At 51.6% G+C, this 17,049-nt stretch overlaps 6 protein-coding genes across 9 annotated transcripts; 2 read left to right on the plus strand and 4 right to left on the minus strand.

The window, feature by feature from the left end:
- Positions 1-126: 126 nt before the first annotated feature.
- Positions 127-1,977, plus strand: AAFC00_002711 (uncharacterized protein; the record flags this gene model as incomplete). Of its 2 annotated transcripts, none has more annotated exons than XM_069342064.1 (1): positions 127-1,977. In XM_069342064.1, one exon carries the CDS (start codon positions 127-129, stop codon positions 1,975-1,977), a length of 1,851 nt encoding a protein of 616 aa, XP_069198569.1. The 2 variants fall into 2 exon arrangements, with proteins under 2 accessions (XP_069198569.1, XP_069198570.1); XM_069348033.1 differs by having other exon boundaries at positions 1,141-1,977.
- Positions 1,978-2,588: 611 nt separating this feature from the next.
- On the minus strand, positions 2,589-4,688 carry AAFC00_002712 (uncharacterized protein; the record flags this gene model as incomplete). The annotated part of the gene is made up of 1 exon (XM_069342065.1): positions 2,589-4,688. The coding sequence occupies one exon, from the start codon at positions 4,686-4,688 to the stop codon at positions 2,589-2,591; it is 2,100 nt and encodes a 699-aa protein (XP_069198571.1).
- Positions 4,689-5,490: 802 nt separating this feature from the next.
- On the minus strand, positions 5,491-7,089 carry AAFC00_002713 (uncharacterized protein; the record flags this gene model as incomplete). Of its 2 annotated transcripts, none has more annotated exons than XM_069348034.1 (4): positions 5,491-5,572; positions 5,617-6,476; positions 6,544-6,663; positions 6,751-7,089. In XM_069348034.1, the coding sequence occupies 4 exons, from the start codon at positions 7,087-7,089 to the stop codon at positions 5,491-5,493; spliced, it is 1,401 nt and encodes a 466-aa protein (XP_069198573.1). The 2 variants fall into 2 exon arrangements, with proteins under 2 accessions (XP_069198573.1, XP_069198572.1); XM_069342066.1 differs by having other exon boundaries at positions 6,751-6,756.
- Positions 7,090-7,710: 621 nt separating this feature from the next.
- On the plus strand, positions 7,711-9,518 carry AAFC00_002714 (uncharacterized protein; the record flags this gene model as incomplete). Of its 2 annotated transcripts, none has more annotated exons than XM_069342068.1 (2): positions 7,711-9,395; positions 9,464-9,518. In XM_069342068.1, 2 exons carry the CDS (start codon positions 7,711-7,713, stop codon positions 9,516-9,518), a joined length of 1,740 nt encoding a protein of 579 aa, XP_069198574.1. The 2 variants fall into 2 exon arrangements, with proteins under 2 accessions (XP_069198574.1, XP_069198575.1); XM_069342067.1 differs by having other exon boundaries at positions 7,924-9,395.
- A 606-nt stretch (positions 9,519-10,124) lies between these two features.
- AAFC00_002715 (uncharacterized protein) lies at positions 10,125-11,312 on the minus strand (the record flags this gene model as incomplete). The annotated part of the gene is made up of 1 exon (XM_069342069.1): positions 10,125-11,312. The coding sequence occupies one exon, from the start codon at positions 11,310-11,312 to the stop codon at positions 10,125-10,127; it is 1,188 nt and encodes a 395-aa protein (XP_069198576.1).
- A 2,977-nt stretch (positions 11,313-14,289) lies between these two features.
- AAFC00_002716 (uncharacterized protein) lies at positions 14,290-16,407 on the minus strand (the record flags this gene model as incomplete). The annotated part of the gene is made up of 2 exons (XM_069342070.1): positions 14,290-14,967; positions 15,025-16,407. The coding sequence occupies 2 exons, from the start codon at positions 16,405-16,407 to the stop codon at positions 14,290-14,292; spliced, it is 2,061 nt and encodes a 686-aa protein (XP_069198577.1).
- Between the last annotated feature and the right edge of the window lie 642 nt (positions 16,408-17,049).

Below are 17,049 nucleotides of genomic sequence, written 5' to 3' on the forward strand. Positions count from 1 at the left end.
TCTTTAAGCTCTGGACTTCTCGACTCCTTCGGCGTTTGAATCCCCAGCGCCGGCGTCGGGTCCGATATTGTAGCTTATAGTAGTGGAACCGAGACATCATCCAAACACCACAATAACAAGAGGACAATGTCTTCGCACCATGACACGACATCGGCGACGACGACAGGGCTGAGTGGCTCTCCGCCAAAGGGCTCTCCGTTCCGCATACCACCTTCGATCAAAGGCTTCCTGCCGCTGTCCGATGAGGCCTCCCTCAGCACTCGAGGGCAACGTCTGCCGGGTCTGATCAGAGACCGCACGAGCACCAGCATGAACAGAAGGAGAAGGAGCTCCCTGGACGGCAGCTTCGCGCCCGGGAGCAGTGGGCTGTCGGACAAGCCCTCCTCTGTCAAGTCTGCTGATCTCGAGGCCGGCCTGGCGCGAACCCCGACCAACGAAGGCGAGAACATCCTGTGGGACAGCAACCCGCGAGGCTCATGGCGAGAAGGGAGAGAGCCGCGCACCAGTCTGACTTCGGGATGGGGAGGAGGCGACAGGGACGACAGACGATCCAGCGCCGGCGCACAGATCTTGATGACGCCGCAGATGCGCTCGATGCGCCTGATTGGCAATTCGAACCCGCGTTATCGCTGGGAGCAGTACTGGAAGGACGAAGCAGAGCTCAAGACAATGTCCAACAAGTTGCGCAAGTACTACGAGAGAAACAACTTCTTGATCCAGCAGTACATGTACATCGACCGTCTGCTCGACTCGAGTCTGCCCCACGACTTGATCCAGGAGTATCAGAACAACGACATTTACAACAAGGCTGTGCAGGGTCGCGATGCTCATATCCCGCCTACTGTCACCGAAGAGCAGACAAGCACGCCTGACAGCCCGGATCCAGATGCCGACGAGAACGGTGGTCTCAAACCAGGCACGAAGAAACTCAAGCGCACACCGAGAGCCATCTACCGCCATCAGGACGACGAGAACACTCCTCTGCTGAACCGCACCAACGATGTCATCGAGGACGAAGAAGATGAGTTTGCGAAACCTGTCTTACCGGACTTTGAACCAGAAGAGGAAACGTCCTCGTCGCATCCCATCGTCACGTTCGCCATCTATCTGAACCTCGCAGCAAACACGGCTCTGCTCATCATGAAGATCGTCGCCACCGTCCTGACATCTTCAGTCTCCGTCCTGGCATCCCTGGTCGACGCCGCCCTTGATTTCCTCAGTACAGCAATCGTGTGGACGACGACGCGCCTGATCTCGCATTCCGACCAATACTCCTACCCGGTCGGTCGTCGCCGCCTCGAACCCATCGGTGTCCTCGTCTTCTCCGTCATAATGATCACATCCTTCGTGCAAGTCGCGCTAGAAGGCTTCAACAAGATCTCCTCGGGCGACCACGAGATCGTGCAACTCAGCGTGCCCGCAATCGCCATCATGGCGGGGACAGTGGTGATCAAATTCGCCTGCTGGCTGTGGTGCCGCTTCATCAACAACTCGTCTGTGCAAGCGCTGGCCCAAGACGCAATGACCGACGTCGTCTTCAACACCTTCTCCATCATCTTTCCGCTGGTCGGCTACTACGCGCGCATCTGGTGGCTCGACCCCCTAGGCGGCATTCTACTCTCTTTCTACGTGATCATAAACTGGTCGCGCACGAGCGCCTCGCATATCCGCAACTTGACAGGCGCAGCAGCGACCGCCGACGAGCGCAACGTGCTGCTGTACTTGACCATGCGCTTCGCCAAGTCCATCCGTCAGATCCAGGGCTTGCAGGCTTACCACGCCGGAGACAGCCTGAACATCGAAGTCGATATCGTCTTGGATGAGGGCATGAGTCTAAGGGACAGTCATGACCTCGGCGAGAGTTTGCAATATGTGCTTGAAAGCGTGCCTGGAGTGGAGCGCGCCTTCGTGCATCAGGATTACGCCAGCTGGAATCTGCCCAGTCATATGGTGCAGCATGATGATGACGATGATTGATGTGATATATCTTCTGTTTTTTCTGTTTGTCTTTTTGGCCGCTATCCGCTGGCTGGGATTTATCGTATCTTACTTCTGCTTCGAGGCCGACCTATCTCTCTTCTTGTCTCTTCTTGGATTCGTGAGCCACGCATGTGTCACTGCAATATAGTCATCTCAGACCAGATCTGTTCCCTTCTCCTCTCGGGTTTCGAGGTGTCATCCATGTATCATTTCTATATCCAAACCAGATCTTCTTCTCATTCCCAAACAAATATGATACCAGCTCTTCTTCTTCTCTTTCCAAGTTTCATCCGTGTATCAGCTCGGCGGTGTAGTTTATTCCAGATCTTCCCCTGATTCCAAAGGACATATGCCCATCAGTAACGGCGCTTATCACGTACTTCGTTCCGCTTGCTGTCGCGTTTCTCCATCCTCAGTCCACTCTTTCTCTTCTCTCGTGTCTTTTCCTTGCCCTTTGAGTCTTTCTACTTGTTTTATTTTCCAAGGTCACTTCTCGTGCAGTCGTGGAAATATCGTGATGGTATGTCTAAAGTGTATTGTATAGGGCTCCTACCCCTCCCCCGGCCAGACTCGAGTCGAGGGTGTTCGACGTGCATCTTGGATCGCCATCAACTCAAAAATCGGAATCTACCGAGCAACTCCACAATCTCCTTCGCCACCTTCTCCACTTCCTTGACACTATTGATGAGTCCGCCGACAGTCGCTTTGGCGTCCAGCGCAGCGCACAAATCTGCCACTTCCCCTGCGCGAGGAGCGCAATATACCAAATACCCGAAGGAAGTGAGAGCCGTCCTGAGGGCTTCCGAGTTGACTTCTTTCGTTTTTTCCGTCGGTGTCTCTGTGCTCAGCAGCTCCAGAAGTCCAGCTGCTAGCTCTACCTGTGACGCCTCCTGCAGTGCTTCCCGGTCTTCCTCGCGTCGGATGCGGTGGTTGGTTGAGGTCAGGTTGAACGCGAGACTTGATGCAGCTGAGCGGACGGCGGGTTTGTCGGGTTCAGCGAGCAGACTCTCACAAGCAAGTTTTGTCATCAATGTCGGGAGTTGCCCTTGGCCTTGGCTCTTCATGACAGTCTTGGCAAATAGTGGTGAAGTGAAGAGATTGCTTGCGAGCTGGATCGTCACGAGCCTCAGATTGTAAGGACATTTGTCTTGGTCGATCAGACTCAGAACGTGAGAGAAGAGCACGGCTAGCGTTTCGCTGTCACCTCGACCTGACTCCTCGGCAAACCACCCGCTGACTCGGGGATCGAGTAGTGTGCATCGCATCAAGTCGTAGGCTGTAAACAAGTTGTCTACAGATATGGCCTTCGGCGCGTTACGCATGAAAGTAGCCACAGCTGGTAGGTCTGGCAATGGCGCGTTGCTCGATCCTTCTGCTCTTCGATCGGACAAAAACGTCTTGATCTCGGCCACCACGGGATCTTTCGCCTTGTCGCCCATCTTTGCGGTCAACTTGTCCAGTGGTGGTATCTTGCTGAAGCTGACAGGTTTGAGACTTCCGAATTGCAACGTCGGTGTTCGAATCTGCAGATGTGGATGTGGAGGGTATGCTTGCTGAATCAAAAGCCCTACATTGGCGCGTAGTTTCGACGGGTCGGCGCCAGACCACTCGTTGTCCTTCTTGCCATGCAGGAATGTCATAAATGTAGGCGTTGCGCGAATCTGATACTTCATGGCAATCTCGTGCGCTTGGTTGATGTCTACCTTGACAAAAGGGATCTTCTCGTTCTCAGCGGCAAGAGCGTCGTATGTAGGATATGCGATCTTGCAAGGTGCGCAGGTCGACGAAGTAAAGAAGACAACGGCGCAGCCTTCCTTGGCTTTGGACAACAAGTCGTCCAAGGTGGAAAACTGCGTGATATTACGAACAGACCCAACGGCAGAGGCAGCTCTTTGCTCGTCTCGTACTTCCAACTTCCTCGGATGTTTCCTGGGCGGCGTACCGTCTCCGTTGGACGTGTCTGCAGACTGAGCGTCCTCTGATGACGTGCCATTACGGACCTCTAACTTGCGTGGGTGCTTCAGCGTCGCAGGCTCAGAAGCGTGTGCAATTGAACCACCGCTTCGCACTTCTAATTTGCGCGGCTGCTTGTGAGGTGGGTCGGCTTGCTGCTGCAACGCTTGCTTCACGGTGGTTTCCACGGCAGTCTGGGCTGCATCCCCCTTGGAAGGAGTCGAAGTACCATTCTGTTGATTCCTGTCTCTCCGTGCCGCAGCAGCCTCTGCCTGTACCATGGGATTCTTCTCTGGTGGCACAGCAGCCTGTGTGACGGAACGCATAGAGGAATCCAATTGGTTCTTGATCATGGCCCCGAATGGTGTGTTCAAAACCTGGCTAGGCAGGCTCGTGATGTGTTCCGGGATACCCTTTCCAACAAGAAACATGGAAAAGTCATGAGTAAAATTGTTGCAGTTGTGTGAGAAGAGATCATAGTTCTCATAAGTGTACAACTCCTTCAGAGATTCGAGATAACTCAAAACAACGTCCATAGGCAATTCGGTCTTGTCGAGCTTGATGATCTCCATAGGCTGACCATGATGGGTCTGTCCGGGGAGACACGTCTGAACACCTGCACCATAAAAATACTCCACGCCGCCGAGCACGATAGAAGTATGATATACAGCATCGATTTGGATACCTACCAAGCCCATGGACATGACACGGGCCAGGCCCTTGGAAAGATCGTAAACATATAATTCAACGTCCATGCTGCCGAACTACAAGGCAAATATCGAAGATAATCAGAATCACAAACAGCAAGGGTCAAACATTGATATATGTATAAGAGGGAGAAAAGAGTCTATGGTGGAAAGTGTTGGAATCGCCTCTCGCTCGGCGTTCAGATAAGTGTAGCGTCATCGTGCTGCCGCCTGTTTCGTCGTGCAACTGCGCGTGATTCGAAGCTAGGTATGTACCTTTTGAGGATTACAGACTGTACTTTGCTTGCCTCTATACTAGACATGAAACAATTCAGCAGCATTTAATGCATTGCTTATCATTTTCCACAAGACAAGGTCATGGTTTTTAGTTAACATTCCATCAACGTCACAACCAAAGCAACTCGAAGCAATCACCATCGCCACATGCGGCTTAGGTGAGCACCAATCAGATGCCACAGATACCCAAATAGACGCGGTGGACGGACCCCTGCGCCCCATCATCTTGGCGTCTCGTGCGACCAACCATTTTTCGACGAGTCACCAATGAAATATCCAATGAGTCTTTAGTGGATGGTGAATGATTCCAAGATGACTAGCCGATGACTACCCGGTCAATGGTCAATGACTAAAGAATGAGCCCCTTGTACGCCGTTGCTCTGTTCTGATCTTACTGGATCCTTAATTCGAAGTCAATTGTTGGTTCAGTCATTAGCACTGTATACATCGTCTTCGCAATTATACCTCAGTAACCCCTCACCTCTGCATCACAGACATGCCTCATTCGTCTTTGTCGCTTCGACCTCGGCCACAATGTCCTCGACGGAGTTTCTGGCCTGATTTCATCTTTCATCTATTCAAGTTCTTCGAACCTACCTTCATGCACAGCTCGAGCTACTGGGTTCTCAACATTTATCACGCCAGTCGCTTTCAGCCTAGAGTATGTCAATTGGATTCCGACCACAAAGCGAACACTTACCGTTCGAACAAGACAAATAGCTTCTCTGCCTCACGCTCTTTCTCGTCCTCTGTCAGCTCTGGAAGTTCAGATTCGATCTCGTCCTTCCGCCACTGCCCTGTGATAGTATTGATCTCGGAGTTTCGAAGACGTGCGTTCTCAGTGGGGATGCTGGAGTCTTCCTTCGAATCTTCTGTTACGCGTCTGTTGTGAGCCGCCGGATCGTGATATAGGCCTCTCGAGGCTAGATATCCAGCTGCTAAACCGTAGCCAACGTTGGACACGAATAAATCCACATCTCGGTCCGATAACTCGAAATACAACGCGGGCAGGAGTGCACTCAATTCAGGTGCGGCTGGGTTGTTGAAGAGTCTCAGTAGTCTTGACGGCAACGAATCGTTCTTTCCGAGCACATTCTGCCGATCTTGTTCGGATGGCAGAAGGATCTTACCGAGCTGCGATGCCACGCCAGGGGGAGAGAGCTCCGTTGCGCGAAGGAGGACTTGCACCAGTGGTGAGGCCTTGATATTCATCTCTGCTGCGCTATAGGTCTGACTAGCAAGGTCAAGGATGAGCACCAATCGTTGTAGGTAAATGTTGTTGCTTGACTCTACTAGTAGAGGGCAGCCTTCCTTGAGCTCTAGTTGATTAAGTGGATTGATTAAGGACGATATCAGAAGCTGTAGTGGTGGGGAGGGTATTGAGGCTTTAGAGAGCAGGTCTAGGATAGGATATAGCGCCTCATCAAATAGTGTAGCTCGGTACGGATCACGATCAATCAAATTGTAGAGTAACTTCAGTGTCTCTGTACAAGCACGTTCGAGAGTGTCTCTCTGGGTACCTTCTGATATTGGAATCAGCCTTGCGTAATGCCCGATATTCTGCGCAGGGTCATCAATATATCATCTAGGCAGTATAAGAGACAATCATGCAGGCTACGGAACTCACCTGATTAATAGTGTTTGCGAATTCGTATTTCTGGAACAGAGGCTCGAAATCTAGGTCTGTCTCATATGTACAGAAAAGCAGGAGTCTTGCCGACGTGAACACGTCGTCAGGATCGGTACTCTAGGGATGTTTTAGTGGCGGTAAATTCGACATGTCTCGTAGTACAGAAACTGTATCACAGGCCACGAATGAGGGCGGGCAACATACCTTCATATGTAGTGCTGCTTTCCCTGGATAGTCTCTCTCGTTGCTCACAAACATCTGCCGTGTCTGCTCTGCCAAAAACAGAATATTGCAGAGACACCTCACAGCGATGCGGTTTGGCTCTACCGAGGCGACATCAAAACTATAGCGGCAACAGATAGACACAGCACGTTCTGTAGAGAGCGAACTAATGCATCCTGATTGGAAGGTGAGATTCCTAAGCTGATGAAGCAAGTCATTATGTTTTGGAGTGGCTGCTGATACGGTGCGTACGCCTTCGACCTCTGTACCAAGGTCGTCTTCAAGCATCTTAAGGACGTTCTGGATTTCGCTATCTGCCATCGTTGTGTAGCAAGTTGTTGGAACATGCAATGGTCAATGGCGATGCTGTGAGACAACGCGCTAGGCTTGGTCAAAAGGGAAAAGAACAGTACGAAAGAGATCGTGAATGCTACCTTGCACTACCTCTAGTGTGAGCCAGAAGTATAAGATGGCTAAGGTACAGTAGGTACAGTAGGTAATGAGTTTGGTTAGACCCCTGCAGCATCACCTTGGCATCTCCTGGGGCTGCAGACCTAGTGCGCCGCGGACAATGAGTGTGGAGCCCTCTTGCCTGACTCGAGTATTTATAAGATGGGTGAATGTTCACGGTTCAGTAGTAAATATGCCACGCATCGCGACTTGAAAGAAGGGGGCAAAGTTGTTGATTCGTAAATCCGATTTCCTAGCATCTCTTTCCCTCCCCTGTATCTTTTGCTTAGCACCTGGCAGGGTCTATCGTTCACTCTTCTCTATCATCTTGGGCTTCTGCATCTTCTCAACCTCTACAATTGCGCTGTCTGCCTTGCGGATGGTTCAACAGTTGTGATATAATTCCTTGGCAACAAACAGTACGAAGCATACCTTACCTTATATATACGGGGTCCTGCTCGTCTTTTGTAGTCAGCGAAATAACAAGGTTTAATGTCCACGAGTTTCGACCAGGGACAGTCCAACATCTGGTCCTATCTTCCCAATTGGTCTTCAACGCCGCGTCGTCGCACTTCTGTGTCAAAGTCCCACAACAGAACGGAGTCGCAGATATCCGCACACGCCCTGGAGGAGGAGGAGGAGGCGCAACATAGACAACACCGGGACGACGATAATTCACCCATGCAGGACGTCAAGTCAGCCTGGATGAATCAAGGACAGCGCGCCCGTTACATCAAGACGGGAGGGATACTGGCTTTTGTCCTTCTCGTCTTGTTCTACATTTCTCCCCGATCCGGCACCACTGCTACACCACCTTTCCCCGGCGGCGATGTCGCTTCCAGTCCCGAGCTGGGCACCACCAAGTGCACAAATTCATACTCTTCCAGCAAGCCTCTGATTCAATATGCCCTCATGGTCGATGCCGGCAGCACTGGATCTCGCATTCACGTCTACCGATTCAACAACTGTGGCGCGACCCCCGAACTCGAGAGTGAGGACTTCAAGATGACAGAACCCAAGAAGGGCGGCTCAGGCTTGAGCTCGTACAAGGCCGACGCCGAAGGTGCAGCCAAGAGCTTGGACATGTTGCTGGATCTCGCCATGGAGAAGGTCCCCGACAAGATCAAGTCCTGCACCCCTATCGCGGTTAAGGCTACAGCCGGTCTGCGCAAGCTCGGTCCCGAACTCAGCGATGCCATACTCAAGGCTGTTCGCACTCGTCTCGAGACCGTCTACCCTTTCCCCGTCGTCAGCGAAGAGCATGGCGGTGTCGAGGTCATGGACGGCAAGGACGAGGGTGTCTACGCCTGGATCACCACCAACTACCTGTTGGGCAAGATCGGTGGCCCTGACAAGACCCCGACAGCGGCCGTCTTTGATCTCGGTGGTGGCAGCACACAGATTGTCTTCGAGCCCACCTTCCCCCAGTCTCCCGCCGGTGGAATGCCTGAACAGCTCGCTGAGGGCGACCACAAGTACGCCTTGAGCTTCGGCGGTCGCGACTTCACTTTGTACCAACACTCCTACCTCGGCTACGGTCTCATGGCCGCACGTGAGAACCTTCACAAGCTCGTCGTCCAGAACGTCTACGAGAACAACCCATCTTCGCGCACCTGGCTCAAGTCTCCCGTGCTCAACCCCTGCCTCATCCCAGGCATGACCGAAGAAGTCACCGTAGAGCTCGGCGCAGACCACCCTCTGGGCGCCTCGATAAAGGTCAACATGACCGGACCTACCACCGGCAGCGCTGCCCAATGCCGCGCTCTTGCTGAGAAGACGCTACTGAAGGAGAAGGAGTGCAAATTGGCCCCCTGTGCCTTCAACGGTGTTCACCAACCTTCTCTCGACAAGACATTCGCGCGCGAGGAAGTCTACCTCTTCTCCTACTTCTTTGACCGCACCGCACCTCTCGGCATGCCCGAGTCCTTCACTCTCCGTGAGCTCAAGGAACTCACCGCACGTGTGTGCGATGGACCGCGCAGCGACAAGGGATCATGGGAGCCTTTCAAGGCCGTCACCGGCGCCATTGATGAGCTGATGCAGAGGGCTGAGACGTGTCTCGATCTGAACTTCATGATGGCGCTTTTGCACACGGGTTACGAGATGCCCATTGATCGTGAGGTCAAGATTGCCAAGAAGATCAAGGGTAACGAGTTGGGATGGTGTTTGGGTGCCAGGTAAGCACTTTCTCTTTTCTTTTTCTTCACGTGTAAACAAGAGAACTTTCACTGACGGTCGTCTGCAGTCTGCCCCTTCTCGCCGGAGAATCATGGAAGTGCAAGATCAAGCAGATCGCATGAACGAATAGAAAGGGGAAATTTTAGACACAATTTCTTCCTTTTCCATTTTGTTTCAATAATCACGAAACGAGACAAGAGACAAGACGAGGGGACAAGTTTAGCATGTCGAAAACGGCGTTATTTTTGGGTTATCGTGCCTGTAATCTTTCTTCCCTGGGTCCGACTCTTATAGAGTGTCTCCTAGCCCCCTTGCCAGGATTGGATCTTCTCCTGGGATGAAAGTAGGAACGAGCGAAAGAGGAAGGAACAGGGAAATGATCCGTAGCGGTATCGGTCGACCGGCTCTGTTGTCCGACAGCTTTTGTATGGTGAATGTATTCAATTCTATGTATCCTTTTTTCTTTCTCGCAATCGTCTTGTCTTGTTTCCTCTTATGACTGTTTACCATCTTCGCCAGGCCTCGTGATTTCACAGGTCATAACGTGATTTGAATGCTCAACACATCCTTGCAGTACCTCGCAGGCTGTGAGCTTCGTTCCTTCCCCATAACACTGTCTTCTTTACTGCTCAAGAGTGGAAAGTGAGAGTTGATCTTGCTGGTCCGAGTAATGTCTAGGCATGTCATTTCAGTCTTTGTGTCTTTTGTCTGGACTCTTTTTTATCCATCTATGCATCGCCCTGCTCTTCGATAATCTTTCGGTTCAGGTTGATATCCTCAAGAATCTTGCCAGCACCAGCCTCGACCAATTTGCGAGCGACGTCCCAGCCAAACTCATCAGCCTGCTCCTCGGTCTCAATGAACCTCCTCATTTCCGTTTCGACAGCTTCCTCGCCGTTCAGACTGACGACCATGGCGCGCATCAGTAGCTCGCCCGTCTTCTCGTTGCCTTGACCCTGTGTCTCGCCACTCTGCTCGAGACCAGTGCGACCGCTGACGGCCACGCCGGTCATCTTGTCGTAATCTGCGGCTGGCTTCGCGCCGACGCCTACGCCTGTGCCGACGTTGCTCGACAGCGAGACGCCCTTGGTGATCCATTCTGTTTCGACGCCGATGGGCACGCTGCAGCCGCCTTCAAGGGTGCGCAGCAGACTGCGCTCGGCGAGGCAGGCGAGCGTGGTGTGCGGGCAGCCTACTTTGGCGAGAAGTTCTTTGGCCGTGGTGTCGTCGCTTCGGACCTCGATTCCGATGGCGCCCTGGCCGACGGCGTGCAGGATGCCGCCTTCTTTGCTGCTGAGGTAGGATGTGATACGGTCGTTCATTCCGAGACGCAAGAGGCCTGCCGCCGCGAGCACGAGGGCGGTGTATTGTCCGTCTTCGGCATCGAGCTTGGCGAGTCTGGTGCCGATGTTGCCGCGCACATCGGCGAAGTTGAGGTGTGGGAAGAGACGCTTCAGCTGGGCGCTCCGGCGGACAGAGGATGTGCCTATCACTGCGCCTTGAGGTAGGGTACTGAGAGACGTGTAGCCGAGACCGGGTTTGACCACGAGAGCGTCACGTGGGTCCTCGCGAGGGAAGATGCATCCAAGAGACATTTGAGAGGGCAATTGAGTCGGCATATCCTTGAGCGAATGCACAATCATGTCCAACTTGCTCTCTGCCAGCAGTGCCTCCAACTCATGCGTCCAGAGCGATTTGGCGTTGAATTCGTGTAGCGCAGTCACTTGATTCTTGTCGCCCATTGTCGCCATTGCGTGGATCTCGTACTCGTGCTCCGGCCATGCCTTGCGCAGCTCCTTGACTACAATGTCTGTCTGTACGCGTGCCAGCACCGAGCGTCTGGTTCCGACATTGACGACTAATTGGTTAGTGATGGAGGGGTCAGCAGCAGCTGGGGTGGGTTCTGCGGATGCCATTGCGAGGGAATGGCAAGCAGAAAATCAGAAGACTGGAGTTGATTGAATAAGATTAGTACAAGATTTAATGTTATTTTTGTTTGTCCTTTGATTTACAGTAATTATTCGAGAGTGAGGTCGGGAAAGGGTGGTGTTTTTGGGGGATCGGGTTTCACTGACATCAGCGCTGTCGTCCCTCCACCCCACATTCTTGCATTCTTTTGTCGGCCAGCCCGTCCCCGAACCTCGGACTTGGCTATGACAGTATCGCCTCCACCAAGGTATCTCTTGCGGATTGACATGTCTATGCAATTACCCTATTGCTTCTGTTTTTTCTTGCCCGCACAGAGTCGATTGGTTCGACGTGAGAAAGACAATCAGCCCATCGCGTAGTGACCTATCCCCATATCTGGGCCGTCATGAAGCACAGCAGCCAGGATTGATCTCGCCTAGTCTTCATGTCTTGATAAATTTGTTGATCCCGTCGTCATGTATCAGTATCAGTGCCCAGAAGGACAGAAGAACCGTCTTCTAGACTAGCCATGTCTCAAATTCCGATCACTTGCCATGTGAACAGGTCCTTCTGCTTTGCGCAAGTCGTGAGGACAACGATCACTCTGGCGCACTCGCCGCCCTCCTTGCAAATAACTAATCGTTGCCATCCAGCATCTCAGGAGACTAATCGCATCCTGCCGACGGGAATTCCCAAACTCCTTTTTATGTCCCTCCACCCAATAAAAAAAAACTCCTCGTGGAACGTACTGTCCACTGAAGACCCACAGCTTGTATTCATGGCTGGTAAACAGACACATCCATCAGATCTCTTCCGGGGTAAATATCACATCATCGCACAACAAGAGCAACAATCATCGCATGCGCATGCGCAACCGGCACAGCAATCTCCTTTTCCTTCTTCCTCTGATGTTTGCGGTGCTTTCTGGTCCGTGGCCCCTGGACCGCCGGAGGAAGGTTGTTCGTAGGTCACTGCAAGGGATCCATTAGGTTTTCCATCGCACAGAAAGACAGAAAAGCATGTATGCTTACTCGGTGCTGAAGCGCCTGTCATCGCTTCCGACGCGCCACCAGGACCCATGTTCGGCGGAGGAGCCCCATTGTATGACATTTGTGTTGTGTTTGGTTCTGTATGCTATGCGCGGATAGATTGTTGTCCTCGTCTCTGATCGTCTAAAACCAATCGTCGAGGATCAGTCAGAGGAAGGAACTCCGACCAGAAACACGAAAATCTTGAGTGATTCGAAAAAGGGAGAAAGAAAGAATGACTTGTGTGATTTCCAGCCGATACTTTCTGAAGAGAGTCTCGGGACGGAAAATCAGTATATTCGGGCGACTTTCTGAAAGGGAAGAGAAAAGCAGTAGATCAATCCCCTATGCATTCATCCACTTTCTCACATCTAGGAACCGTCGCCCTTCGGTAGTGAGGCTGAGTAACATACACTCACTTAAAGAGACCTACATATTACAGCGCTAATACGACACACACACGCACGTCTACGCCTGTGTTCATCTCACACGGCCGATGACGAGAATTACGTATGTACTGTATGCAGAAGAAGGACTTGACCATTGCGCAATATACATTTACCTACAATTCGAAATCTCAACTTACTCGTCACTCATTCTCTAATGATCCATGCAGTACAGTGCTGTGCGTGCTGCAAGAGAACTACATCTGAAACTTCGCTCTCCTCCCCCAAATCTGGCTCCTTTTGCGTGTGTGGTGCGTGTTTCAGGTCGGATTTTCGCCCTCGTTGCACATCATCTCATGTTGTTTGATTCCCCCTGACACTCTGCGCGAATCGTGAACCCTGGAAAATGCGCAACACGAGGGGAGGAACACGACTAAAGCGCAGATCTGGATTTCGTTTCTGAGACGTCTGACCGGGCCTGACTGACTGACTGACTCTTCGAATAATTCAGTTGACTGGTTTTTTGCGGGTTGGAGAGGGAAGCATGAATCATGTACTCATCGACGCAGTAGTATAGGATCTCAGTCCTGGTAAAGTCAAGTAGAAAAAAGCCTCCATAGCTTGTCTAATGGATTCCATACACACAAGTGCAACTTGCGCGCAAGGTAGCTCGTGCATCACACCGTGTGGTGGATCAAATCCGATCAGAGCCAGGGTATATATAGCAGCGTCCCACTACAGAGCTTCTTCATTCGCTGAATCCTGCAGAAGAGAACAGAGATTGGATGTGCCGCGCGTACATTTTTGCTTTCTTTATGTCCTTCTTTCATGAAGATGCAGGGCTTGGTCGAGGGGTGTGGTTCTTGTAGCTTATGATACTGCTTTGCTTGATTCAGATGGGTACATATGCTGGGTACGGTAGGAATAAATAGGTGGAGTTTGTGTGCATTGTCGATTTATATCTCTTCGTGGGCACTTCTTTTGCTAGTCGACTTTGCGTCTTATATTGGAGTTGTGGAGACTGGCATAAGGTCTCGTTTTCACGAAACCTCATTTTCTGGTTATGGTGTCTGCGACATTGATGGACATGCAACAGCCATATTCATGATTGTCTTCTAGTGAGAGCATGGCACTATGGTCTGGATATCAAGCATACATTCTTAATTTGATCGTACCTCATTTCCCATCGCAATTTTCCATCCATATCTAATATGCTGTTCCCAAATACAAAACTATCTCCAGAAGCCCGTGAGGGATTAGCCCACGGCAACAAATATAGACCAAATATCAAACAAGAAATGACTGTGCAAATGCACTCCAGATTCTCCCGTCCTCGTTCCTGCAAGAAAGAAAGACAGGACATATATTTGATACATTAAACCCGCGCTTCCCAAGCGACCGCTTTCTATACGAGACATATGCAAGAGCATGTCAGAGCGTCATACATGCATTTGTGTAACCCCGCATTTTTACCCATACTTATCATGATATTCATAGCTACTTGCAACACGAGCCCCGGTTCTCTCGGGCGTTCTCAATGAGCTGCTCTCTTCAATATGAACGCATCGCATTTACCGTTGCGGCAGCGTCATGCGCGGCACCGGCGCTCCGATGGGCGTCCAAGTGCGGGTTACATCCATACTTCTGTTTACTCTGGCACCAGGAGTCAAGGGCACATCGACGCGTCCCCTGCTGCCAGCTCCAAATGCCTCGTCACCAGAGTCATCGTCATATGCGTCGCTCAGCCGAGAGAAATAATCTGCAAGACCGCTTGTCGGCGATGCGATGCTGTCATATTGTGGTGGTGGTGTAGGCATCGGTGGCGGTGCCTCTTCGTCGTCAAAAGCCGGGGGATTGAAAGATGGTGCGCGCAACAGGTGAATCGGTCGATCCATTTGATGCACGTGATTTGTCGGTCCTCCAATATGTGCAGCCTGAGGACGTGCCAGGCCGGGGGATGGCGATCCTGAAGAGCTCGGGTCTGGTGTATCCCTTGGTGTGGAGGGATTGAGGGCATTGAGGGTCGGAAGGAACGAACTAGGTGAGTTGCGTCGGCGAGCAGCGTTGGGACAACCGCATTCGTACAGAGATGCCACATTCGTGGCTTCTGGACCAGAATATGCAGGAAGAGATGTGTTGGCCTGCGTTGCGCGACATGACAAGATATGGAACGGAGAGTCAATGGAAATCTCGAAATGACGGCGCTTGCCCGGGTTCTCTGCGTCTGGTTTGGACAGACGCATGACGATCTGGTCCAAGTTAGCAAAACATATTTTGATCATTAGAAACAAGCGAAAGAGAATTACCTTGATCCAATGGTGTACCTGGATGTTTTGGTACGTCGTATCAAAATGTAGTCTGGTAGATCGGTTTCCTTCCCGATTGGTTGAGCAGCTCGGCAATTGCACATCGAACTCCATCTCTGTAGGTCCAATGTTGCTCTCGCCTTCGAGATTACCAAGCAAATTCGTCGAATCAGCGACTGTCACTTGCTCTCCAGCAGCAGCTTGTGCCCGTTGATCGTACGGTACACCACCTCCGGCTGTCACCCGCATCGAACTACCCGGGAAGGTACTGGTCGGGGCTGCATCTGCGCGTTTTTCGAATAGCTGCACTTTCCTAGTAGGCTCCATGCGGTGCACACGCTTGCCAGAACAGAAATACTCAATGTTCTCGGTCACAAGCACCTTTATGCGATGACATTGCACTTTGGCGAGTGGTGTAAGCTTAAAGGCAATAGGGACCTTCGCGCCCAATGGGAATGACTTTCCAGATATCACGATGTCGTAGTGCAACTGATCCTCCCAGTTTCGACTGATAGCAATAGGCTCGACTTGCTCCAGAGAGCCTTCGGCGGGAGCTCTGATCAATTGCACCTCCTTCATACCAACCAAGTTGGCTCTAAATGCTCCGGCTCGCTCAACAACGGCCTCAAGTTCGTATTTGACGGATCCGAGGTCGACATCGATGGTCTCTGGCAAACGGCTGTCCAGAGGCAGCTCGAAATTGTAGACGTAGTCACCAGGGAAAAAGGTACGGTATCCCTTTTGCGCAACAGTTGGTCCACCAGTAGCGGACTCGCCCTTGCCGAAACTACGTGATTGATTCACTTGTAACGAAAGCTTGCGGTGATCTTTCGAGGTCAGGTTTGTTGTTGACACGTTGGGGGATTTTCCTAAAGCCGGACTGCCTGGAGGTTTGTGAAGCTCCACATGATCGGCACAACTGCCAGCTTCTGCAGTGGGAAATTGGGCGTTGAAGAAAGGCCATGTGTGGCTCATAATGTTGTCGATTTCCTCGAAATCGACTTTGCGCGGAGGTATGCCTTCGGGCCATTTTGTCAATGCCCTGCCTTTGAACTTTAGGGTGACAGCCTTTATTTTTGCACTTTTCGTAACTCTGAGATGAAGTGTTCCTCTAAGCATTGCCGTATTTCTATCTGTGTGATCGCTCTGGTCGAAACCTTGTAGGAAAAGTACCGGTTCCGCAAGGTTGATCGAGACTGATACGCCGCTGCCTGACACCAGTGGCTTGTCGTTTGGGTCTGTACCCAGCATAACATGGGAAGCGGTAGAAGAGCGCACAGAATTTTCCCGTGATCGTCCGTGATATACATCGTCTACCAGAGATGGCCTCGAGGCCGTGCCACTAGAAGATCCCCCGAGGGATCCTCGGATTTGAGCCCTCATCTCGTCGCCTTGAGTCGATGTTTGCCCTGTATCTCTGCCAAATGGACTCTCTGTCCTCTTTCTTGAAGGCTTTCTGTGTTCTGATGGATCCGGCGAAGGTGAACGATCAGCTGGGTGATTATGAGAAATCACTGATCGTAGAAACCTCTTCGCGTGCTCTCGAGAGGTCGCCAGCTTTTCGGTAGCCCGGGTTCGATGATCGTATCTATGACGCTGTCCTACAGCTCTCGAGACACTTTCGACGTCGTTGGGTAGGCTCTTGATCAGAATCGAACCTCTTCTGAATTGACGTGGTTCGAAATAACGGATAGTCCGGACAGGACCGCGATCACTCCGACAACAGTGAGTTCCACGGCTGCAGCGGCGAGGTTCTAGCATGCTTGGTCAGAGAATCGTCGGGGATCGTCCAATCGTACCAAGACTCGAATTTGCTTTTGGAAGGGAAAGTGAAAGGATAGATGATGAGAATGAGGAGGAATTTCTGTGTTTACAGGAATAGTGTTTTGCCGCTCGTAACGAGACCAGCAAGCACGGCCGCACTCATTCGACAAAACAGGCATGCATACGTTTGGGAGGTGTGCAAGCATATCAAGGAGCATGGGATATAGTTGGTCACTTACCACCAGTACGTGCGTTGTTTCA

Source organism: Neodothiora populina (genome assembly GCF_041146345.1).
Source record: "Neodothiora populina strain CPC 39397 chromosome Unknown canker_contig_15, whole genome shotgun sequence".
Classification (NCBI taxonomy): domain Eukaryota; kingdom Fungi; phylum Ascomycota; class Dothideomycetes; order Dothideales; family Dothioraceae; genus Neodothiora; species Neodothiora populina.